General features: G+C 44.5%; 1 protein-coding gene across 1 annotated transcript in view; it reads right to left on the minus strand.

Moving 5' to 3' along the window:
* Positions 1–19090, minus strand: part of USP39 (ubiquitin specific peptidase 39) — a 35244-nt gene extending 16154 nt beyond the window's left edge. Inside the window, exons 1-9 of the mRNA XM_049856928.1 lie at positions 18793–19090; positions 15216–15285; positions 11509–11603; positions 10260–10396; positions 8669–8821; positions 4905–5130; positions 2664–2741; positions 1417–1484; positions 715–903 (exon numbers count right to left, since the gene is read on the minus strand). Of these exons, the coding sequence (XP_049712885.1) occupies positions 715–903; positions 1417–1484; positions 2664–2741; positions 4905–5130; positions 8669–8821; positions 10260–10396; positions 11509–11603; positions 15216–15285; positions 18793–19060 (1284 nt within the window). The 5' untranslated portion in view covers positions 19061–19090. The remainder of the gene's footprint in view (positions 1–714; positions 904–1416; positions 1485–2663; positions 2742–4904; positions 5131–8668; positions 8822–10259; positions 10397–11508; positions 11604–15215; positions 15286–18792) is intronic.
* Between the last annotated feature and the right edge of the window lie 1432 nt (positions 19091–20522).

Consider the following 20522-nt stretch of genomic DNA (forward strand, 5'->3'; position numbering starts at 1 on the left):
CGCTAGTTCTCACCCCTCCCAAGACCTGGTTGGTTCAATTCTTCCTCAGGTCCTAGGAGACACCTTCCAATAAAGACCCTCTTCTACTTTAGCTTGCTTTTTTATTGGTATTTAATATTTGAGAACAACAGAACCGTAACAAATAAAAAGGAGCAGATAGGGTTTGAAATGAGGTATCAATTTAAAAAAAAAAAAAAACTTTCAGAAAAGAACCAAAAAGGATTAAGTCTGTGTAGGAGAAAGGAGAAAGGAGGGGATTAAACTAAGAAAATAAGAAATAGTTAACTCAGCAAATAAAAAACTATTTCAACTTGATAAAGGGTAATATTATAGTAAGAGTAATAATTTCACTTATTTACATTCTTATCTTAATCTTTCTGACTTAATTCGGAGCATATTAAGTTACAGTATATTAAGCTACCGGGGTTAGAGCATGCCAATTTTTTAAGATGGAATTTTTCCTATATTTTTGAGTCTCTACTGTCTTAAATACTCTCTTCCTCTTTCTGTATCATCCAGAGGCAGGAAGCTTAAAGGGATGTATGACAATTACAAGAGGGATAACCAGCTAGAATACCAAGGAGTCTGGGAGGTTCGATAAAGACGATACACCTTACGATAAATGCACTGATACATGTGGTGTTTCTCAAGAATAAAAACAAAATCAAAAAGCTGAAAAAGGGGTACGAGAGAGCAGGTAGGCAGGTGGGCTACCTTCTCAGTGATGCCATTGAACTTGGCCAGGATGTTGAAGAGCGGCACCTGGGGGATGATGAGCTGCTCCTTCTCGTCCTTATAGAGGGGGGCGGTAGGAAGGTCCAGGGTCAGGTACATAAAGGTGGACTCTACCATCGTCTCCTGGTACTCGTCATTATGGAGCAGCTGCTCTTTCTCTTCCGCAGGCTAGAAATTAGTAAGAAGAAAAGGGCGGGACAGAGCATGAGCAGCCTGCAGACCAGCACAGGTGGAAAGCAACCGTGATTTTGCTGCACTCAGGTTTCCTTCATGTTACACTGAAGTGACTGAAGACAGCTGTCCCAGAGCCGTGACCAGGCAGTTTCACACGCAGCAGCACCACCCAGTTAGGTTAGCACAGGGAAGAGGTGGTTGTCCACCATCAGAGAGATTTTGCTTATACACCATACCATCTAGAGAGCTTTACCTGAGCCTCTGAAACACACAGCAGCACCACCCAGTGGCCAGATGCTTAAACCACCAGGCTCCAACCAGCCCCTAAGCTCCCAAACTTGGAGAATACTGGCAAGATAGGAATCTGAGAGAACTGCTCCGTGGCAGGAGTATTGTAGAACCTCTTCATGGGGCAGGGGCCTTGTCAGGTCTCTAAGCATCTTTTTGTCGCCCCTAAATCCCTCAGACAATATAAAGCAGTATAAGACCCAGGTTCAACTCACTCACCAGATCAGGATGGGGAAGCTTTTTAGTGAAGATTCTCATGGACCCCTGGAAAACATCAGTCACAATCGCTGTATAAACAGAAATCAAATTCAGTGAGGTTGAAAAGCTTTCCCAAAATATATCTTCCAAATTTCTGAATTAAGCCATCACCTTCCAGCCTCAGAACTAAGGCTCTCATTAAACACCTAAGCTTCCTTTCTAACATGTATGCCACCACAAGACCTTTACAATTATCTGTGTAAACAACAATCTCATGTCTGTCTCCTCCCTTGAGCCCTCAGCACAGGGCCTGGCCCATCAGGGAAAACTGTGTTTGCAATGAATGAAATGTACAGAGCTGGAGACGTGTGAATCACAAAAAGCTCACAAGCAGAACAAGGCACAGCCAAGGAGGTCTCATTAACTACATGCTGCCTGGCAAGGGAGACAATGTCCAGGCTGAACTGGACACAAAAGGGATATGATCGACTGAGTGGATGGAGCAGAACAGAAACAAAGCAAGGAGACAGAGAGCACAACAGGGTTCTAGAATCCTGACAGGACACAAGTCAGAGAGCTCAGAGGATGAGCACATGATGAAGACACCCGGCAGAGGTGGCAAGGCCGACGAGGGGAAAGGGCACATCAAGGTCCCACCAATGCCATCACCATCAGAACACAGATGCCAACAGTCACCATGAAAGGAGACAAGGAAAAAACGATTTCAGCTCCCAGAATGACTCACCTAGCTCTGCGGTCAGTAAGCTGGTAGTTATTAACGGCATTCCTGGGAACCATCTCACTACCACCAAGTCAATGTAGACTGCTGAGGGACACAGACTCAAAGTCTGAGACCTGTATGCAGGCCGGCATCATCCCTCCAAATACAGGTTCAGGGTGAGGAACTAGGTTTTAGCCTGGTCTAGCCTTTGACTTAAAAGCCAGGCAAATGAGCCCTCCTCACACTATCACAAGAGCAGGAGACTAGGAGTCTAGAACATGCTGCTCAGTCCTTCTGTTTAAAAACTGGGCCAGGATTTCTAGGGTAGAGTCATGTCTAATTCCACTTACTGAACATATGACCACATCTAACAAAAATGGAGAGAGGCCTAATCAGGAACAAAGTTTAGCCCATGTTTACAACAGATACTACCCCGGCCCCCATGCACAAAAAGATAAACAGTTGAGAACAAAAGGATGAGAAGTAACGATGTTTTTAAAGGGGAGTAAACAATAAAGAATTCCTTTTCACAAGCAGTATAACTTACTCTTCTTTTTCTTCTTTGTGCCCCCCAGAGCTGAGTGCAGGGCATTCAGAAACCAGGATAGAAAGTCAACTCCATCCCCTGGGGAAAAAACGAAGGGTGGGACACGTCAAAGCTGGGAGGCATTATACTCCCAAGCCACGCCCTGGTTGCTGTGACTCCATGGTTCCAGGTTTTCCTTCTTCCTCTCTGGCCACACCACCCTGTCCCTGTGTGTTCACCTCTATCTGGCCGCTAAACGCTGGCACTCCTCAAAGTCAAGCTCTTGGTCTTGCATTCTTTCCTCTCTCCCCAGGCTCTCTGATCCATACCATGACCTGAAATGGTCAGCTCTCCCCCAAGCCTGTATCTCCAACCCAGTGATGACTAACTCCACAGACAAACAATTTTTCCCTGAGGAAGCTCAGGCTTCCTTCTTCCCTTCTCTAGCTTACAAGAACTCTTGCATGACAGAAGGCAGGAAGGCACCTTTCCCTAGCATGAGGACTGAAATGGCATCCAAAGCAGAACACAAGGGTTTCTGGGAACCAGCACATGGGTGACACTCCTGATCTATGAGCAGGGTGTCAAAGGAGCCTGACACCCAGATACTTTGGGATAATGGCTACTTTATCACCAAGATTTGTATCAATTTTACTTCATCTTTGCTCACCCAGGAGCCCTGGTAATGAAGTGGTTAAGAGCTATGGCAAGCTAAGGCTGCTAACCAAAAGGTTAGCAGTTTGAATCCACCAGCCACTCCTTGGAAACCCCCTATGGGGCAGTTCTACTCTGTCCTATAGGGTTGCTATGAGTCAGAATCAACTCAGTGGCAACGGTTTTGGCTTTTTCGGTTTTGCTCACCTAATTAAAACCTCATGCTTTCTTTAATTTCATTTCCCTAACTTCAAAGGCCTCTAATAACTCCATAATGACTTTCTTCACATTCCCCTCACATAAAATTATACACATGCCTTTGTTCTATCACAGCAAGAGCCTCTTCAGGTGTCTAAACACTAGGCAATGAAAGCCCTGACAGGTCTCTAAGATACGGGCAAGCTACGTTTATGTGACAACATAACTGTTGGGTATGTGGCTATGACAGGAGAAAGCAGGTATGTTTATTTTTAGGGTGCCCTGGTTTTTCTGCAACTCTACAACCAATTATGCTTTCTGATTCTATCAGAAGCTGAGACCCCAGTGTTCATGTGTAGGCCAGGAGTCGTCTGCTAAGCACTGTAAATCCTTACACTGAAAAGACACTCATTCTCCAACAAAAACTTCCCACCTGATGCAGCCTTAGTATAAAAACCTGTGACCAGATAGAGCTGGTGCAGAAACAAATATCCCTTAGAACAGCAGATGCCCCAGCCATCCTAACTGATGGGAATTAGATGGCCCTACACAGCATACACACAGTGGGGGCCTCAGACTAAGATTTTATTGCCCATGTTATAAACTACTAAGCATCATCAGCAGCCGTGTTCAAACAGATTAGTTACTTCTGCTCATTTAGGAATAAGTAATGGGGTTTCTGAAAAGAATATACTGATCTAGAAAATACAGTCTCAATCAATGTACCTTATCTATCCCGAAGTGTCTCCTATTTTCTCCTACCCTAAGAACCCAAGGGCCCCACAGTGGCTCCTTACCTACTTGGAGTCCTCTCTATCTCTCCCTTCCTCAGGTACCTGGGAATCTTAAAGGCTGTGAGGCCATGACTGAGCTTCCTCTCTAATCCACCCCTCAGCCAGAGTAAAGCTTTTAAAATGTACATCTAATGTCACACATTCACTTAAAAGCCTTTGCTGATTTCCCACTGTTGTCAGGATATAAATTCCTTAGAGTAGCATAGAAACCCCGACACAACCTGCTCCCTCCCAACTTCTACCTCAGTGCTCTCCAATTTCCCCTGGAATGTCTTCTTCCTGCGTCAGGCTCTCCTGCACTGTCTGAGGTGTCCTTCCAACCTGGAATGCCCCCCTCCCTGTCAGCCTGCCTTCACCTCTATCAAAAACTCAGGGGTCTTTTTCTCCACACTCTGATCCCCAATCTATCTCCCGCATGTTGGATGGGAGGCCCCTGCCCCGTGCTCCCATAGTATATTCTGCTTCCTTATCACAGACCTGAATACTCTGTAGCCAGCTTTCTACATAACTGTCTTCCTCACTAGACAGACAGCTCCTAAAAGGGAAAAATAAGTTTGTGTATCAAGCTAGTTTTATTGCTCTGAAGTCAGAGAAACATGAATGACTTGTTCCTCACCTTGCTTGGTGATCTGAAAAGTCTTCTTGCTGCAAAGGACAACTGCCTGAAGCATTTCGTGGGGAGAGACATGCGCCTTGAAATTTCGAGGGTTCCAGAGCTTTCTCATCAGCTCTCCAAAACGCTGTACCAACAAGAACATGATATCCCCTGGAGGACGCTTGATGGTCTTATAATTGTCTTCTTCGAGGAAGTAGTTCCGGAGAGGAGGAACATTAGACAGAGCCTGTAAGTCAAACACTCATGATTAGCCCAAAGCCCCTTTGCAGGGCCCCTTGGAGTCAAGGCACCTCCCACCAAAGTTACTCTAATGGAACCCTGTGACGGCCTTAAAGAGTCAGAAGTAAGTGGGCCCCAGAAGAATGCTACCCAGAGTTAATAATACAGGAATATCCTTCACGTTGAGTTTCATACAAAGTCCTACTCTGCAGACACTTGGTTGACATGGATATGACAAAGGAGTTTAAAAAAAAAAAAAATGGTATTCAATTCCCTACCTGCTGACCAACTTATTTAACAATTTCCTTTCTTACTCTAATTATGCCTGTGACTATGCTTGAATATGTAAGGAATTAAAGGCTAGAAACATAAATACTCTTTCTTCATCATCCATTTTCACTGGAGCAGAGCTAACCATCTGGGGAACACAGCTTTCCTACCTCTCAACTCCACTCATCTTAATGAAAGTTGATGTTCTCCTAAAATGTACCACTGACAGAGTGATAATAAAATGACACAATTGTATATAACAAATGCACTCTGTTAGGATGGAAAGTGGTCAAAAGGTTTAGGAGAACAAAATTAAATTTGACCTTATTAAGCAAAAAAGACAAAGAACAGCCATGTTAGTTGAGGAAGGAATACATGCTATTAGCCTGAGCTACAAAACTGAACATGGAAAAGCTCCTAAATAAAAACACGGTATGCCCCCGGGTCCTTTCCTCATGGGCTCACGGGTCCTCACCAGCACGGTGTTTACTATGAGCCCACATTTCGTGGCAAGATAACCCATTCAGAAAAGGCAAGAGTTTCTACTAAATACAATAAATCCAGGTGTCTCTGGGGAAGATGACTCAAAACACAGGTGATCAGGAAAGCCTCGACAAGCCTCCCTCAGCTATAGAAGAAACAGGGCTTTCTTCTTAGAGGCTAATTGCTTTCAAGGAAGTTACTCTCAAAAGATGAATATGGATAAAAGCTTTTACTAATTCTCAGTAATCCATATTGTGTAGCATTTGCTCTCTGGCTTCCACGCCCTAGAACAAGACCCACCCCCACAGACCAGCAGTCACACAAACAGTAGCTACCTCAGAGAAATGATCCAGCCACAGGATCCCTGATCCATTCAACCCTATTTCACTGGAAACATCATCACAGAGAGTTTATTATTCATCTCTTTGTTTTTATGGGAGAATTTCCTATGGGAGCTTAAATTCATCAAAGTCAAGACCAAGTGCCCTGACTCTGTTCAAACCCTGTCTGTCCATCCGTAGTAGTTTTCACAGAGCTGTAAGAGGCTGGGAGAGGAACAGTCTGAAAAGTCTCTCTCCACAAGGATCTGACCTTCCCAGGGACTAAGCTTGTCACCAAGGGCAGACACTGAAACTAGTAGATAAGCCTACACAACTGTTTCCCCAGTTCTTCATGGCAGAAATATAAACAAAGTTTAAAAGCAAAATAAGAATTGAGTGAAAACATCTTGCAACTTATATAACACAAACAGGCTACTATCTTTATTACATATTTCTTAAAACTCAGTTAAGATGAGCCACTATTAGAAAAACAAGCACATAAGGCCCAACAACTCAAGAAAAAAATATAGTTAATACGTTGAAAGATGAAATCAACTTTAGAAGTGATCCAAAAATGTAAGTCAAAATGGAGGTACCTATCAAAATGGCTACATACATACAAGTACACAAAATATGTATATACATGTATACACACACACACAATACACACCACACACTTTTTTTTTAAGTATTAGTGACAACGTAAGGTAAAAGAACACTCTTTTGTGTTGCTGGTGGGTTTGTAAATTGCTACAAACCCCCCAGAGCACAGAATCTAGGCGCTGAATGCACTAATACAAGAATAGGAGATAGATTAAATAGGTTGTAATTTATCAATAAAATGAATTAACATGAAATTATTAATAATGCTATACTCCTTTGCCATGAGATCAAAAGAAATGGATGGCACCTGGTTACCATTACTTGGCATTTTGATCAAGTACCCAATAGACAGATCTTGATCAAAAGGAGGAAAAACGTAGAACAGAACTTCAAATTCTTATGAAAACCAGACTTACTGGATACAATGAGACTGGAGAAACCCTGAGTCTATTGCCTGGAAACACTTTTACACCTTGAACCAAAACTATCCCATGAAATCACCTTTAAACAATTTAGCTAAATTAACAAACAATGTTTGCCTTGAGCATTGCACTCTTCTGAAGAACTATCTGTGTGAAATCAAATTGACAATGGTAACCCTAAAGCACAGATGAAAACTTTAAGGGGCAGAGAGTCTAAGTTCACGGTGGTGAAACAATATGGGCAGAAATGGGGAGGCTGGTGACACAATGTGAAGTATGTGACCATTGCCAATGAACTGTACACCCAAAAATTTATCAATGGGTGTGTGTTTTGTTGTGTATATCTTCACCAAAAATGAATTAAAAAAAAAAATTAGTGAAAGCAGGCATATAATTCTGGTAGAAGAGATTTAAATGTGTATTGCTCACTGGCTTTTTCTAATGAAACATTAATGTAGGTTTAAAAAAAAAAAAGGAATACTCTAGAAGAACACTTGTAAATTAAATATTAAGATGCATACACATAGTATATTACTTTATAAATAAAAAACATGTAGTTGTATGCATTTTGAAAGTCCAGAAAAGAAATATAACAAAATATAACACTATCACAAAAAATGTAAGACTGTCTACAGAAGGATGCTCAATGCAGCACTGGAAACAGGGGAAATAAAGGTAAGTTAAATTTTATCCATCAACTGGGAATGGCAAAATAAGCCATGATATTGCCACATGATGGAATATTCTAAATGTGTGAATATGTTCAGAAAAAGTTCTGCAAGTCTACATGCTGTTAACTCCCCTGGGACAGAGCAGTGGGTAAGGAAATGAACAAAGCTTTCACTTTTCACTTTACACATTTTCCCTCAATGAGCCTATGTTTGTGTTTGTAGGTTTTTTAATCAATTTTTTTCTTGAAGTGGGATTGTCATAATTTTCTTATTTATGCCTTATGCTTACCAACATGTTCCAATTTTTCTATAATATGCACATACTATTATGTAATTACAAAAAAAAAAAACTTTTCACTGAAAATAGGTCAGCTTTGACTTTCTATCTTTCCCATTTGGGGCATAAGCATGGGGAAGGGATGAGACATCTCACAGCCGAGACAATGAACATCTGCACCAGTATAAAATGCGTTATCTAGCTAGCCGTTTCTAGTTTGGTATCACCAGGCAACACCCAGATTCCATCCCTCATTCCCTAAGACACTCCAAGGCCATGAGGCCAGTGGCTGGAAAAGCCTCACATGTGGCAGCAGTCCCGAGAGCACACACAGGAATATACTGCTTGCTGCAGAACAAATACTCTGCAGAGTCCTCAGCAGGACTCAATGCCTGGAGACCACTCGACTGTGCTCAACAAGGCAGCAGTGATTTCTCGGCTGACCCCACACCATTACTGGGTTACCCTCTCTTCTTCAGTGTTCCCATCCTGACCCTACCTGAAGGACAGCGTTGGCGTAGTCGTTGGCCTTTATGTTGTTCAATCCCACAATGCCTGGCAGGTAAGTGGTACCATCATAAGCCCGGGACAATTTGGCTTGCTTATCCAAGTTTGCAATTTGCTGCTTCGTGAAAGTGGGCTTTAATACATACTGCAAGCACAAGAAAATTTTACATTGTCTGAGGACTATAAACAGAATTCACAGAACAGACAAAGTATGTCTGGAACAGCAACTTCTGCCAAAAACAAAAAATGAATGGGTCATGAAGTTCTGACCACACACCCAAAAAGGCCCCAACAGTAAGTGTAAAGGCCAAGTAACGTGGGGTAGATCCTCTCCACACTGCTAATCTAGAAGGGGATCTCCACGTTTAGCCCCAAATCACTGAACCCCAGGTCTTTGCTCAGACCTCAGCTACCTGGCCAGCCCCAAGGTAAACGACTGCCAGAAACTGCAGGACCGCTCCAATCTCTGAAGGCAGTGGGAGCCTGAGTCCCGGCTGTGAGCTCACACAGCCAGCACGTCCCCTCAGCTCAGGAGCCTGAGAGCCTCCTCACCTCAGGCAGGACTGAGGAGCTCGTGGCTCCCTATGACTGGGGATGTGGGATCAGAATTCTCCCAGTTAGTGCCACGCGGGTCAGCCAAACGTGCCACGGGCTGGACAGAGCTCGTCACTAACGCACTCTGAAATCTTCATTTCAAATCCTCCCTTGTAAATACGGTCCATAACTACCTAAACTCAGCTATATTAAACTTTTAAAGTAGCATAAGTAGTATTTCAAAAACTCTGAACACCTAGCTTTCCTTAAAAAGAAACGGAATACTTAACACAATGAATACGGAGCCACTTGCTAAAAAAGGAAAATGATAACCAATGGTTTCAATATTAATCAAAGCGTAAGAGGCTCTCCAGTTAGTACAGCAAGTAACCCTTGGCACAGGTCAGAGACCAGAGCCGTCAAATGGGGCGTGCTGGCCACTCTGGCTACATCGCGTTAAAAGTAGTCAGGAGCTGGTAAGTTTGGTACCCAGTGTACTACACCAGGTGCAATTCACAGCCCTACTCCAAAACGTGGAAGGAAAACTGATCCCACAAAAAATGCTTTAACTCCATCTACCAGATGCTCTGATACTAAGATTTCCTAATGGACACAGATACTTTAATAGCTGGAAAGGAATGTCCCACATTTAAATAACTTGACATTTTGGTTTACAAAAAAAAAAAAGCTTTAACTCCAAGTAGAAAGTGACTGACTGCTAAGTGAAAGGTCAGCAGTTTAAAACCACCAGTGGTTCCAAGGGAGAAAGATGCAGCAGTCTGCTTCCATAGGGATTTGCAGCCTTGGAAACCCTATGGGGTCACTATGAATCGGAATCTAGACAGCAGTGGATTTAGTTTTTTGGTTTAGAAAGCAGCCATATTTCTTCACTCCCAGCCCTCGATAGTTATAAGGCAGAAATAACGACGAGGCTGCAGACCACAGGATACAATTATGAGCCCTGACCTCCTTACTTGGCTTTCCGGGTTCCACCCACACCCAAGGGGACTGAGAGTCTTCCCTGCAAACTAGCTCTCCTGGACACAGACCGTGATATCCTCCAGCGAGGAATCAATGATCTCGTAGTTGTCTGGAAGGCAGTAAAACTTGAGGGTGTGGAGATTGAGGAAGACATGGTGGCTAAACTGGACGCTGTGGATGTAGGCGTGAGACTTCAAACCCCGGCCTGCAGAGAAGGATGAAAGGCTGTAAGAGAAGGGCAGGTTCCAGAAGGCACAGTTGAGGCTTGATTTTCCTTTCCCTGTTTTGTACTGGAACATGTTAATATCAGCAAAACCAAAGAATGATGCCATCCATGAAATGAAGTTCCCACGTGAGCATCTCTCATCACAAAATGTAGCAAAAATAATCGCTATCAGGTACTTTGTTCCCTAGAAGGCATGAGCCATGGGTTGGGGAAACTAATGTCATATAAATGAATGTGAAATATACATATATATGAACCAGCTTCATATGCATTAAAGGTTTGTGCATCTACCATATGTAACACACGCACACACATGCGTAGACAAGCACATACGCATATACACCCTGCGACAATCCATCACCGCTCAGTCCTGAATTTCCAACTGCCCACGTTTGGGATAGCCCTGCACCTAGGTGCCTCTGTTCGTGTCATTCCCTTCTAGAATATCTCCCCCTTTGCCCATCCAAACCCTCAATGTCCTGCCAGTTCAAGTCCCAGCACCACCTGCTCCATGAACTTCCCTCAAACACTCCAGCTAACACTGGTCTTTCCTTCTTTCCACTTCTTGCTGCCTTCAGCTGCACTGAGCACCACAGTCCGGCGGTCATCTTTATGGGCTTACAGAGCTGACCGGCTGCTTATGTGTTAACCTCGACTCCTTACAAGAGCAAGGGATGTAGTTCGTAATTCTTCAAAACTTCCACTATACTACGGACATACATGGCATTTGCCTGGTCTGAATGAACTGAAATAACAAATTTTCAGAAAAGAACAGACATAAAAAGTCTTTAGAGCAAGAAGATTCTCAGAAAAAGACATAAACATGGAAAACATTAGAGATTTGGCAACCCAGACTCTTTGAGATCCCTGACACAGACTTTCACACGACATTCTCTTTCACTTCGAGAAGTATTCAGGTTCTGACCAATCAGAGAGCCTCCTGTTCGTTTTCTGAGAGAAAATGTGGACTAACAGAAGGGTCATCAGACACAAATCCTGAGAGCAATTTACTTTCTTTAAAAAAAGAAAACTCTCTGGAGCAGACCTGTGGTTAATGCTTAACACCCTGCAAGCTTATCACATTTACTTACCCTGAAAGTACTTGCCACACACCAGGCAGGCATAAGCGTTAATGTGGGAGAGGGAGATGGAACACAGCTTCTCAAAGTCAAAGTCCAGCACACTCCTAAAAGAATCAAAACAAAAGGAAAAGCAGTTAATAGGGGCAGATGTCTAGGAGGGCAGCCAGGCGAAGCAGAACAGACCCTACGTTCCACAATGTGAAATAGCATTCTTCAGAGAACGGCTCAACAACCACACATATACTGTGGGGAGCATTAACTATTCCTCTCCCACCACACCCCAAAGCAGAGCCAAGTGTCCCCACCAGACAAACAATGCCAATGACCCTCCTTCTCAGTAATACTGATAACCGGTCAAGGACCTGCCACTGCAGTCACTTTCTCTGAAGGGAAAGCTCCCAGAACTGGACTAAGGAACAGGGCCCCAAAGGCACTCCAAATTAAAAGACTAGGCACTGAAGGGCATAGAAGAGTGAATCTATGCTTTTATAAAAATTATTTTTTACAAAAGTGTATTTTTATAAAAATAAAAATTTATTTTTGTCCATAAAAGTAAGTGCAAAACCTGAAGAATTTCAGGGAGTACCCACAAATAGGTCTATTTATGAGTGTGGGCAGGTGAGAGACAACTCTTACCTCCACTGAATCCACAGGCGGCCAAAGGATTCCTTCTCAAACAGCACTCTAAATAATTGATAATGTCCCTCCGAGGTGCACCATCCAATACAGGAGCCACCAGCCACATGTGGTTATTTACATGTAAATTTTTAAAATGAAAACTAAATAAAATTTAAAATTCAGTTCCTCAGTTGCACAAGCCACATTTCAAGTGCTCGACAGCCACATGCAGCTTGTGCTTACCACATGGGACATCCCTTACACAGAACAATTCCGTTTTTGCAGAAAGTTCTATTGGGCAGATTGAAAGCATTCTAAGATGACATCTGGGCTCAGAGAAAAGAGGACCATGATGAGGTAAATACCTCTGCTTTAGGACTAATTTTTGTCTTTTTTTTCCCCCTCTGCTGAATCCCAAGCACTTAGTATTGTACCCGGTATACAATGATGAGGTAAATACCTCTGCTTTAGGACTAATTTTTGTCTTTTTTTTCCCCCTCTGCTGAATCCCAAGCACTTAGTAGTGTACCTGGTATATATGAGCACTCCATAGATATTTTAGTACTGAGGTTTAGAAGGACACCACCGTACCCATGTGTCTTACTCATCACTACTGCTGTAACAGAAATACCAAAAGTGGATGGCTTTAACAAACAGAAATTTATTCTCTCACACTTCAGGGGGCTAGAAGTACAAATTCAGGGCACCAGCTCCAGGGGAAGGTTTTCTCGCTCTGTTGGCTCTGGGGGAAGGTCGCTGTCATCAAGAGTTTCTCAGCACAGGCACCTCAGGTCCAAAGTACGAGCTCTGCTCCTGGCTCTTCTTTCTTTGTGGTAGGAGGCCCCTCTCCTCTCTGCTCACTTCTCTCTTTTATATCTCAAAAAAGACTGACTCAAGGTACAACCTAATCCTGTAGATCGTGTCCTGCCTCATTAACATAACTGCCTCTAATCCTGCCTCGTTAACATCATTAAAAAAAAAAAAAAAAGACCCGCCGCCCTCAGTTGATTCCGACTCACAGCGACCCTGATGTGTCGTTAACATCACAGAGGTGAGGATTTACCACACGTAGGATAATCACATCAGATCACAAAATTGAGGACAACCACACAATACTGAGAATCATGGCCTAGCCAAGTTGAAACACATTTCTGGGGGACATAATTCAATCCATAACATTCTACCTTGCCACATATGAAACACATTCACCCCATCACATCATCTCAAAAGTCTCAAATCAACTCCAAGTCCAAATTCCATCCTAGGGCAAAATTCCTCCTCATCTGTGAAATCTAAAATACAAGTTATCTGCTTCCAAACTACAATGCTGGAACAAGCACAAGGTAAGACATTTCCATTACAAATGAGAGAAATTGGAGGGAAAGAAGGGATAACAGGCACCAAGCAAGTCAGCAGAGCACATTACATTAGCCCTCAAGGCTTGAAAATAATCCTCTGTTTTCTGAGACTGTTTAGAAAATGGCCCTGCCCTCCAGACTCTAGGTCTTGGCCACACTCCCCAGATTCTGAATGGAGGCCCCTCAGCCCTGGGCTTCATCTCCATCTTCCAGGCCCACTGGACTGGCAACTCTGTTCCCTCATCTTTGGGCATCCCCATTATCCCAGTCCATCTGAGTGGCAATCTCACTCCCTTGGCCCCCACAGGCCCCATTCTTCTGCCCCTTGGACATGGTGCCCCACCCCCTCAGCTTTGGTCAGCAGATCTGGCCACATCCCACTGGCACTCGGGAAAGGCAGCCCCACCCTCCAGAATCAAGCTGATGAAGATCTGACTCTTTGAAACCTAGGAGGCTGTGGCCTCGCCCTTTGAGACCCCAGAGGTTGTAGCCCTACCCTTTGAGACCGAGGAAGTTCTGCTTTCTGTACTCCTTGTCTCCTCAGCTTCTGTTTCCTGGTTCCTTGGCCACTCGACCCCTCAGGTCTTTTGTGCCCGCCCCACGTCTGCCCTGCTCGGGCAAGTGTTCCAAAGCTCTTTTAGCTCTACTGATAAGTGCCTGGAGCCACTCAGCTCTCTTGCTCACTAGGTCAGCTCCCCCACTGTCTCATACCAGTCTTCTGGTTCTGCTGCTGCTTCTTTCCATCTGCGCCCTTTCCAGTGTTACAGCACTCCTCACTTCCTTCTGAACTTCACCAGAATTGTCTTTGATGTCCATAATTCCAACAGTCTCTTCAAGGCAATCCAGGCTTTTACTATTAGGTACCTTAAAACCCTTCCAGCCTCTACCCATTACCCAACTCCAAGATCACTTCCACAGTTTATGTATCTATTAGAGCAGCACCCCACTCTCAATACCAAATCCTGTCTTAGTTATCTAGTGCTGCTATAACAGAAATACCACAAGTGGATGGCTTTAACAAACAGAAATTTATTCTCTCACACTTTAGGAGGCTAGAAGTACAAATTCAGGCCACCAGCTCCAGGGGAGGGCTTTCTCTCTCTAACAGCTCTGGGGGAAGGTCTTGTCATCAATCTTTCCCTGGGTCTAGGAGCTTCTCAGTGCAGGAACGTAGGGTCCAAAGTACGCTCTCCACTTCTGGTGCTTCTTTCTTGGTGATAGGAGGTCTCTCTTCTCTCTGCTCACTTCTCTCTTTTATATCTCAAAAGAGACTGACTCAAGGTATAACCTAATCCTGTAGATTGAGTCCTGTCTCATTAGCATAACTCTCTCTAATACTGCCTCACTAACATCACAGAGGTGAGGATTTACAACACACAGGATAGTCACATCAGATCACAAAATGGAGGACAACCACACAATACTGAGAATCATGGTCTAGCCAAGGTGACACACATTTTTGGGAGACACGATTCAACCCATAACACGGTTCTTCTAACACAGAAATTCAAAATGAATTGAAAGCTCTTTATGCATTTATTCACCCTTAAACAACATTCCTGTTCTATAACATACACTCTGACTCTTTAAAGTAAAGGAAGAAGTTTTTGATAATAATGGCAAGAAGCACAATTTTCTGAGCAGAAGGCTTAGAAGGGGTAAGATTAAGATGTTTTCCCATGTGTGTTCTGGAGAGATTGCATTGTTCTTTTTTCTGCCTTCATCACCCATTCTACTGACCTGTTAATGGTATCCAGGTATGGGCAGTGGCGACTCCTCCGGTCCTCGGAATCCACGCGGCCATTCTTGGCTGAAAGAAAAATCATCACAGGCTTTGGAAATGGAAACATGTGCTCAGGGTCAGCTACCAGTGAAAGTAAAGAAACACAGACATGGGACGAACTAAGCAAGATGAGCTCCTACGCAGCAGGCTCGCAACACCCAAAACACCCACTAATGGCGCAAGCCGCAAACTGGAGACTATAGTTTGAACACACCTACTCAACAAAGGATTAGTTTGCAGATTACATACAGAAACCTTGTCAATCACTAAGAAAGACAAACAACCCAACAGAAAAATGCACCAAAGACGTGAAAAGGTATTTCTTAAAAGAGGAATACAGCCTACATACATAAAAAAGAAGCTCAACCTCATCAACACATGACATACCACTTCACACCTACCAGAGAGGAAAAAATAAAGTCAGAAAATCCCAAGTATTGGTGAATATGTGGAGCAATGGGAAAGCTCAAGCGCTGCTGGTGAAGTATAAGCTGGTACAACCTTTGGAAAATAGTATGACAGGATCAAAGCTAAAAACATGCAGACCCTTCAGCTCAGCAATTTCTCTTCTAATTGTACACCCTAGAGAAACTTCTGCACACACACACCAGGAAACATTGTAAAACATTTACAGCAGCAACACTTGAAAGAGCCAAAACTGTAAACAACCCAAATGTCCATCACACGTAAAATAGTGAAATACATTTTGGTACATCACCCATGGAATATTACAGAGCCATGAACATCTATCTGGATGAACCTCAAAAACATGTCTCACAAAAACAAAAGGGAAAATCAAAAGACTACATACAGTAAGACTCCACTTACATCAAGCACGAAACAAAACACTGTGCAACTTAATGGTACATATATGAGATAAAACTGTAAAGTAGAAAATAATGCAATGAAAATTCGAGACAGCAACTACTCAAGCAGGAAAGGAAGCAGATACAACCAGGAAGGGGCCTACAGGAGCTTCTAAGGTACTGGTACTTCTTAAGCTGAATGGTGTTAGGAGACAATTCTCTATGGGTCTCACTTTTCTGCACATCTTGTGACCAGAGGCACTGCCAGCCTCTGCTGCAGATCATCTTGTCAGGGATGTTGGTACAGTGAACAGCCTTGAAAGAGAGAAACAGTGTTTCCTTACAAAGTAAAGGCAAGGTTACTGTCCGTTATAAAAGATCCAGGTTCTCAAAGCTCAGGGTTCCTCTCCCGTGAGGCACCGTGTGTACAGGTGAACCAAGCCGCCCTGTGGGAACTGACTCAGGGAACTCACACAGATGCTGGTAGTCTCACCACTGCTACTGCTGTGAGTAATAAACTGTCCTTTGTCTTTGAACCAGGAGTTCCATATTTTTTATCAGCATCCATGAAACTGTGCCAGACTAACTTGTTAGCCTGCAAATAGGATAAAATCTTAGACCTTTCACAGTTCTTGGCAAGTGGTAGATTTATGGATATATATTCATGCTCATCTTTAAACGGTACCTGTTCACTGTAAATTCAGTCCATCTTAATGCCTGTGATATATTTCACAATTTTTTTTAAAGACATTAACAGTAACTGGAATCCTAATACGTCCACCAGAGAAAACAATCTCCTCACCACAATTATGCAAAATATCTCACAAACCATTTCCCTTGCCAGGAAGGGGATACCTGAGGCTGACACAGTTATTTAAGTAAAGGAAGTCAGAGAATACCCTGAAGTTATTATTCAAAGATAATCAAGCTCTTTCTATGAGCAGGAAGCCCTGGTGGCGTAGTGGTTAAGTACTACGGCTACTAACCAAGAGGTCGGCCGTTCGAATCTGCCAGGCGCTCCTTAGAAACCCTATGGGGCAGTTCTACTCTGTCCTATAGGGTCACCATGAATCGGAATCCATTCGAGGACACTGGGTTTGGTTTGGTTTTCTATGAGCAAGATGCTATACTAGACCCTGCGCATAAAACAAAAATATATCAAACAGATAACCTGACCAAGAAATTTAAGAGCAAATATTACAGTATAATCATATACAGATAACCAGTACCACAAGGTACAAGAGACCCCTCCAGACACCGCCCCCCTCCGCTAGCATGTAGATGAGTGATATACGCATCTGCCATTTCAATAGACTTCTACTAACTCACCAGAATACAAGTATACAGGAATATATTGAAGTCAAGAGTACAAAATTGGGAGAAGGAATAGAGGATGTAATTGGGTTGGACAGGAAAAGTTACAAAGGTGATAACCAGCTGCTGTGAAGTGGACTCCAACTCAGGGCAACCCCACATGTGTCCGAGTAGAACCGTGCTCCACATGGTTTTGAATGGCTGATTTTTCCGAAGTAGGCCACTGAGGCACTTCTGGGTGGACTCGAACCACCACCCTTTCAGTTAGCAGCCAAGCATTACCATTTCCACCACCCAGGGACTCCTCAGAGGTGGCAGGCACCTATTTGATGAGCGGTAGACTTTCAACAGGATTCCCTGAGTGGCACAAATGGTGAAGCACTTGACTACTAACAGGAAGATTGGTAGTCTGAGCCCACCAAGCAGTGCCTCAGGAGAAAGCCTGGTGATCTGCTTCTGAAAGGTCGCAGCCTAGAAAACCATACAGAGCAGGTCCCATCTGCACACATGGGGACGCCAGGAGTTGGAATCGACTCCATGACAACAACAGACTTTCAACAAGTAGGAAGAGAGAGCACTCTACACAGAAAACCAAGGCTGGGCGATGGTTCTCCAGATCTCACCCTCTCACAAGTACTAGGGGACACCGAAAGAGCCCAGAGGAAGGAGGCAAAGGGGGAATTCATGGAGGGAGTAACAGTTTCACTGGCAGGGCTACTTCCACTAATTTAGAGACAGACCAGAATATGAAACCCACCTGCCCAAACCAGAGTGACTCAATCTCAGAGGAAGGACCAGAATCCAGACCTCCTGACTGCTACACCCCAAAGGGATAACGGGGTAGTTTTATGCAGGTGCACAGCACTCAGGCTCTTAACTGAACGGTCTGATCCCAGAAATTACAGCAAAACTCACACACCTCAGCTTTGTTGTAAAAAGTGAAGGAGTTAACACCTGAGAAGTAATCAACCCAGTGCCGGACCCTCCATAGGGATTCAGTAAAGGCAGGCTGCTGTTAATATTAACAAAAATACTACAACTACAATTATTAATATTAGCGGTCCCTAAGTGGTGCAAACAGCTAAGCGCTCGGATACTAACCTAAAGGTTGTCGAGTGGAACCCACCCAGAGGCGGCTCAGAAGAAGGGCTTGGCGATATGCTTCCAAGAGGTCACAGGCTTAAAACCCTACAGAGTGCAGTTCTACCCTGCACACATGGGCTTGCCATGAGTCCCAATCAACTCGATGGCAACCATTCGGGTTTGGGCTTTTCATTACTAATACTAGTACTGTCCTCGTTGACATCTGGATTCCCCCACCCCCACTCCTTGCAGGGAAGTCTCAGAAAGTCGGAAAGAAAGGACGAGGAAGGGTGGAGCCCGGCCCAACCCGGCCCGGCCCGGCCCCGCGCACCTCGCACCTCCCGCTCAGGCTCCGAGTCCTCATCCGCCTCGCGCTCCCGCTTCACCCGCACCACTGGGTAGGCGGGCGCCGGGGCCTCGCGAGCGCTCGCAGGCTCTGCCTCCCGCTTCACGCGCACCGGGCTGCCCCGGGAGCTCGCCGCCTCGGGCTCCCGCTCCCGATCTCGCTCCCGCTTGACGCGACCCGAGCTGCTCCGGGACTCGGATTCGCGTTTCCCGCGGGCAGAACCACGAGACTCCCGCTTGGACCGGCTAGACATCGCCACTACCAGCCGACCCGCCCGCGCAGACGCCAAGCACGCTGGGAGTGCCCGTCACGCGGCCAATCAGGAGCGGCGCTGTTACCGAGCCCAGGGGACTCTACGAGTCGCTTATGGGGACAAATCGCGCCGCCGGAAACTTGCAGGAGTCATCGCGCTTTTAGCGTTTTGCTTGCCATTGCGAGCGCTCTTGAGAATGTTTTGCGGGCCTACAGCCACCTTACTCGTAATTTCCAGTTTCAAGAAGCAGGAACCCTTTATTGGCAATCGCGTTTCTGAATCAAAGAAGGTGTCATACGGCCCTAGATTTGTTCAAGATATTTGTGACTGAAAACCAGAATCGGGAGGCTGGCTCCCACGGTCTCGGGATGTCAGAGCCTGACGCTCCTGCGCAGTACAACTAGGCGACATCCCCTTTTTGCAGCACCCTGGTGGCCCCAATTCCGACAGCGTTGCTCTTAGTACCACCAAACCAAACCAAAAAAAAAAAAAAAAAGACAAACCAAACCCACTGTCGTCGAGTCGATTACAACTCACAGCGACCCCATAGGACAGAGTGGAACAGCCCCGCAGGGTTTCCAAGAAACAGCTGGTGAATTTGAACTGCCGAACTTTTTTTTTGGTTAGCAGCCGAACGCTTAACCACTACGTTGCCAGAGTTTCCCTTGGTACCACAGGAGTAAGCAAATGCCCAATCGGGGCAGATTTACCAAGAAGCTGGTAAAACTCAGGCTTCAGGGCCTGTCACCACCCCCTTCTAACCCCTGTACTAGTATGTTTCTTGTTTTAACAGCTCTGTATGGGGCGGTTCTACTGTGTCCTTTAGGGTCGCTATGAGTCAAAATCGACTGTACAGCAACGGGCTTGGTTTGGTTTCTTAATTGAGTTATAGGAGCCCTGGTAGCATAGTGGTTAAGAGATCGCTTCTAACCAAAAGGTCGGCAGTTCGAATCCACCAGCCTCTCCTTGGAAACCCCCTGGGGCAGTTCTATTCTGTCCTATATATAGGGTCATTATGAGTTGGAATGACTGGACTGCAACGGGTTTGGTTTTCCGATTACTGAGGTATAAGTGACATACAATGAACTGCACATGTTTAAAGCGTACAATCTGGTAAGCTTTGACAAATGTATACACCGGTGAAACCATCACTACAATTAAGATAATGAAGTGTCCCCCTGCCCCACCCATCCAGCTATAGACTAATTTGCATTTCCTAGAGTTTTAAATACACGGACCCTTACAGTACGTACTCTTTTTTTTGCGGGGTAGGGGGGCTGGTTTCTTTCACTCAGCATAATCATTTGGGGATTCTTCCACGTTGTTGGTTTATCAACAGTTCATTCCTCTTGATTGCTCAGTAGTATTCCATTGTGTTGATGTAACACAGTTGGCCCTATTTTAATCATAAATTCCTACCTTTTATCTTTTTTTCAAAAAGAGCTCGAAAATTATATAGGTC

This window comes from Elephas maximus, chromosome 17 (assembly GCF_024166365.1).
Source record: "Elephas maximus indicus isolate mEleMax1 chromosome 17, mEleMax1 primary haplotype, whole genome shotgun sequence".
NCBI classification, from domain to species: Eukaryota; Metazoa; Chordata; class Mammalia; order Proboscidea; family Elephantidae; genus Elephas; species Elephas maximus.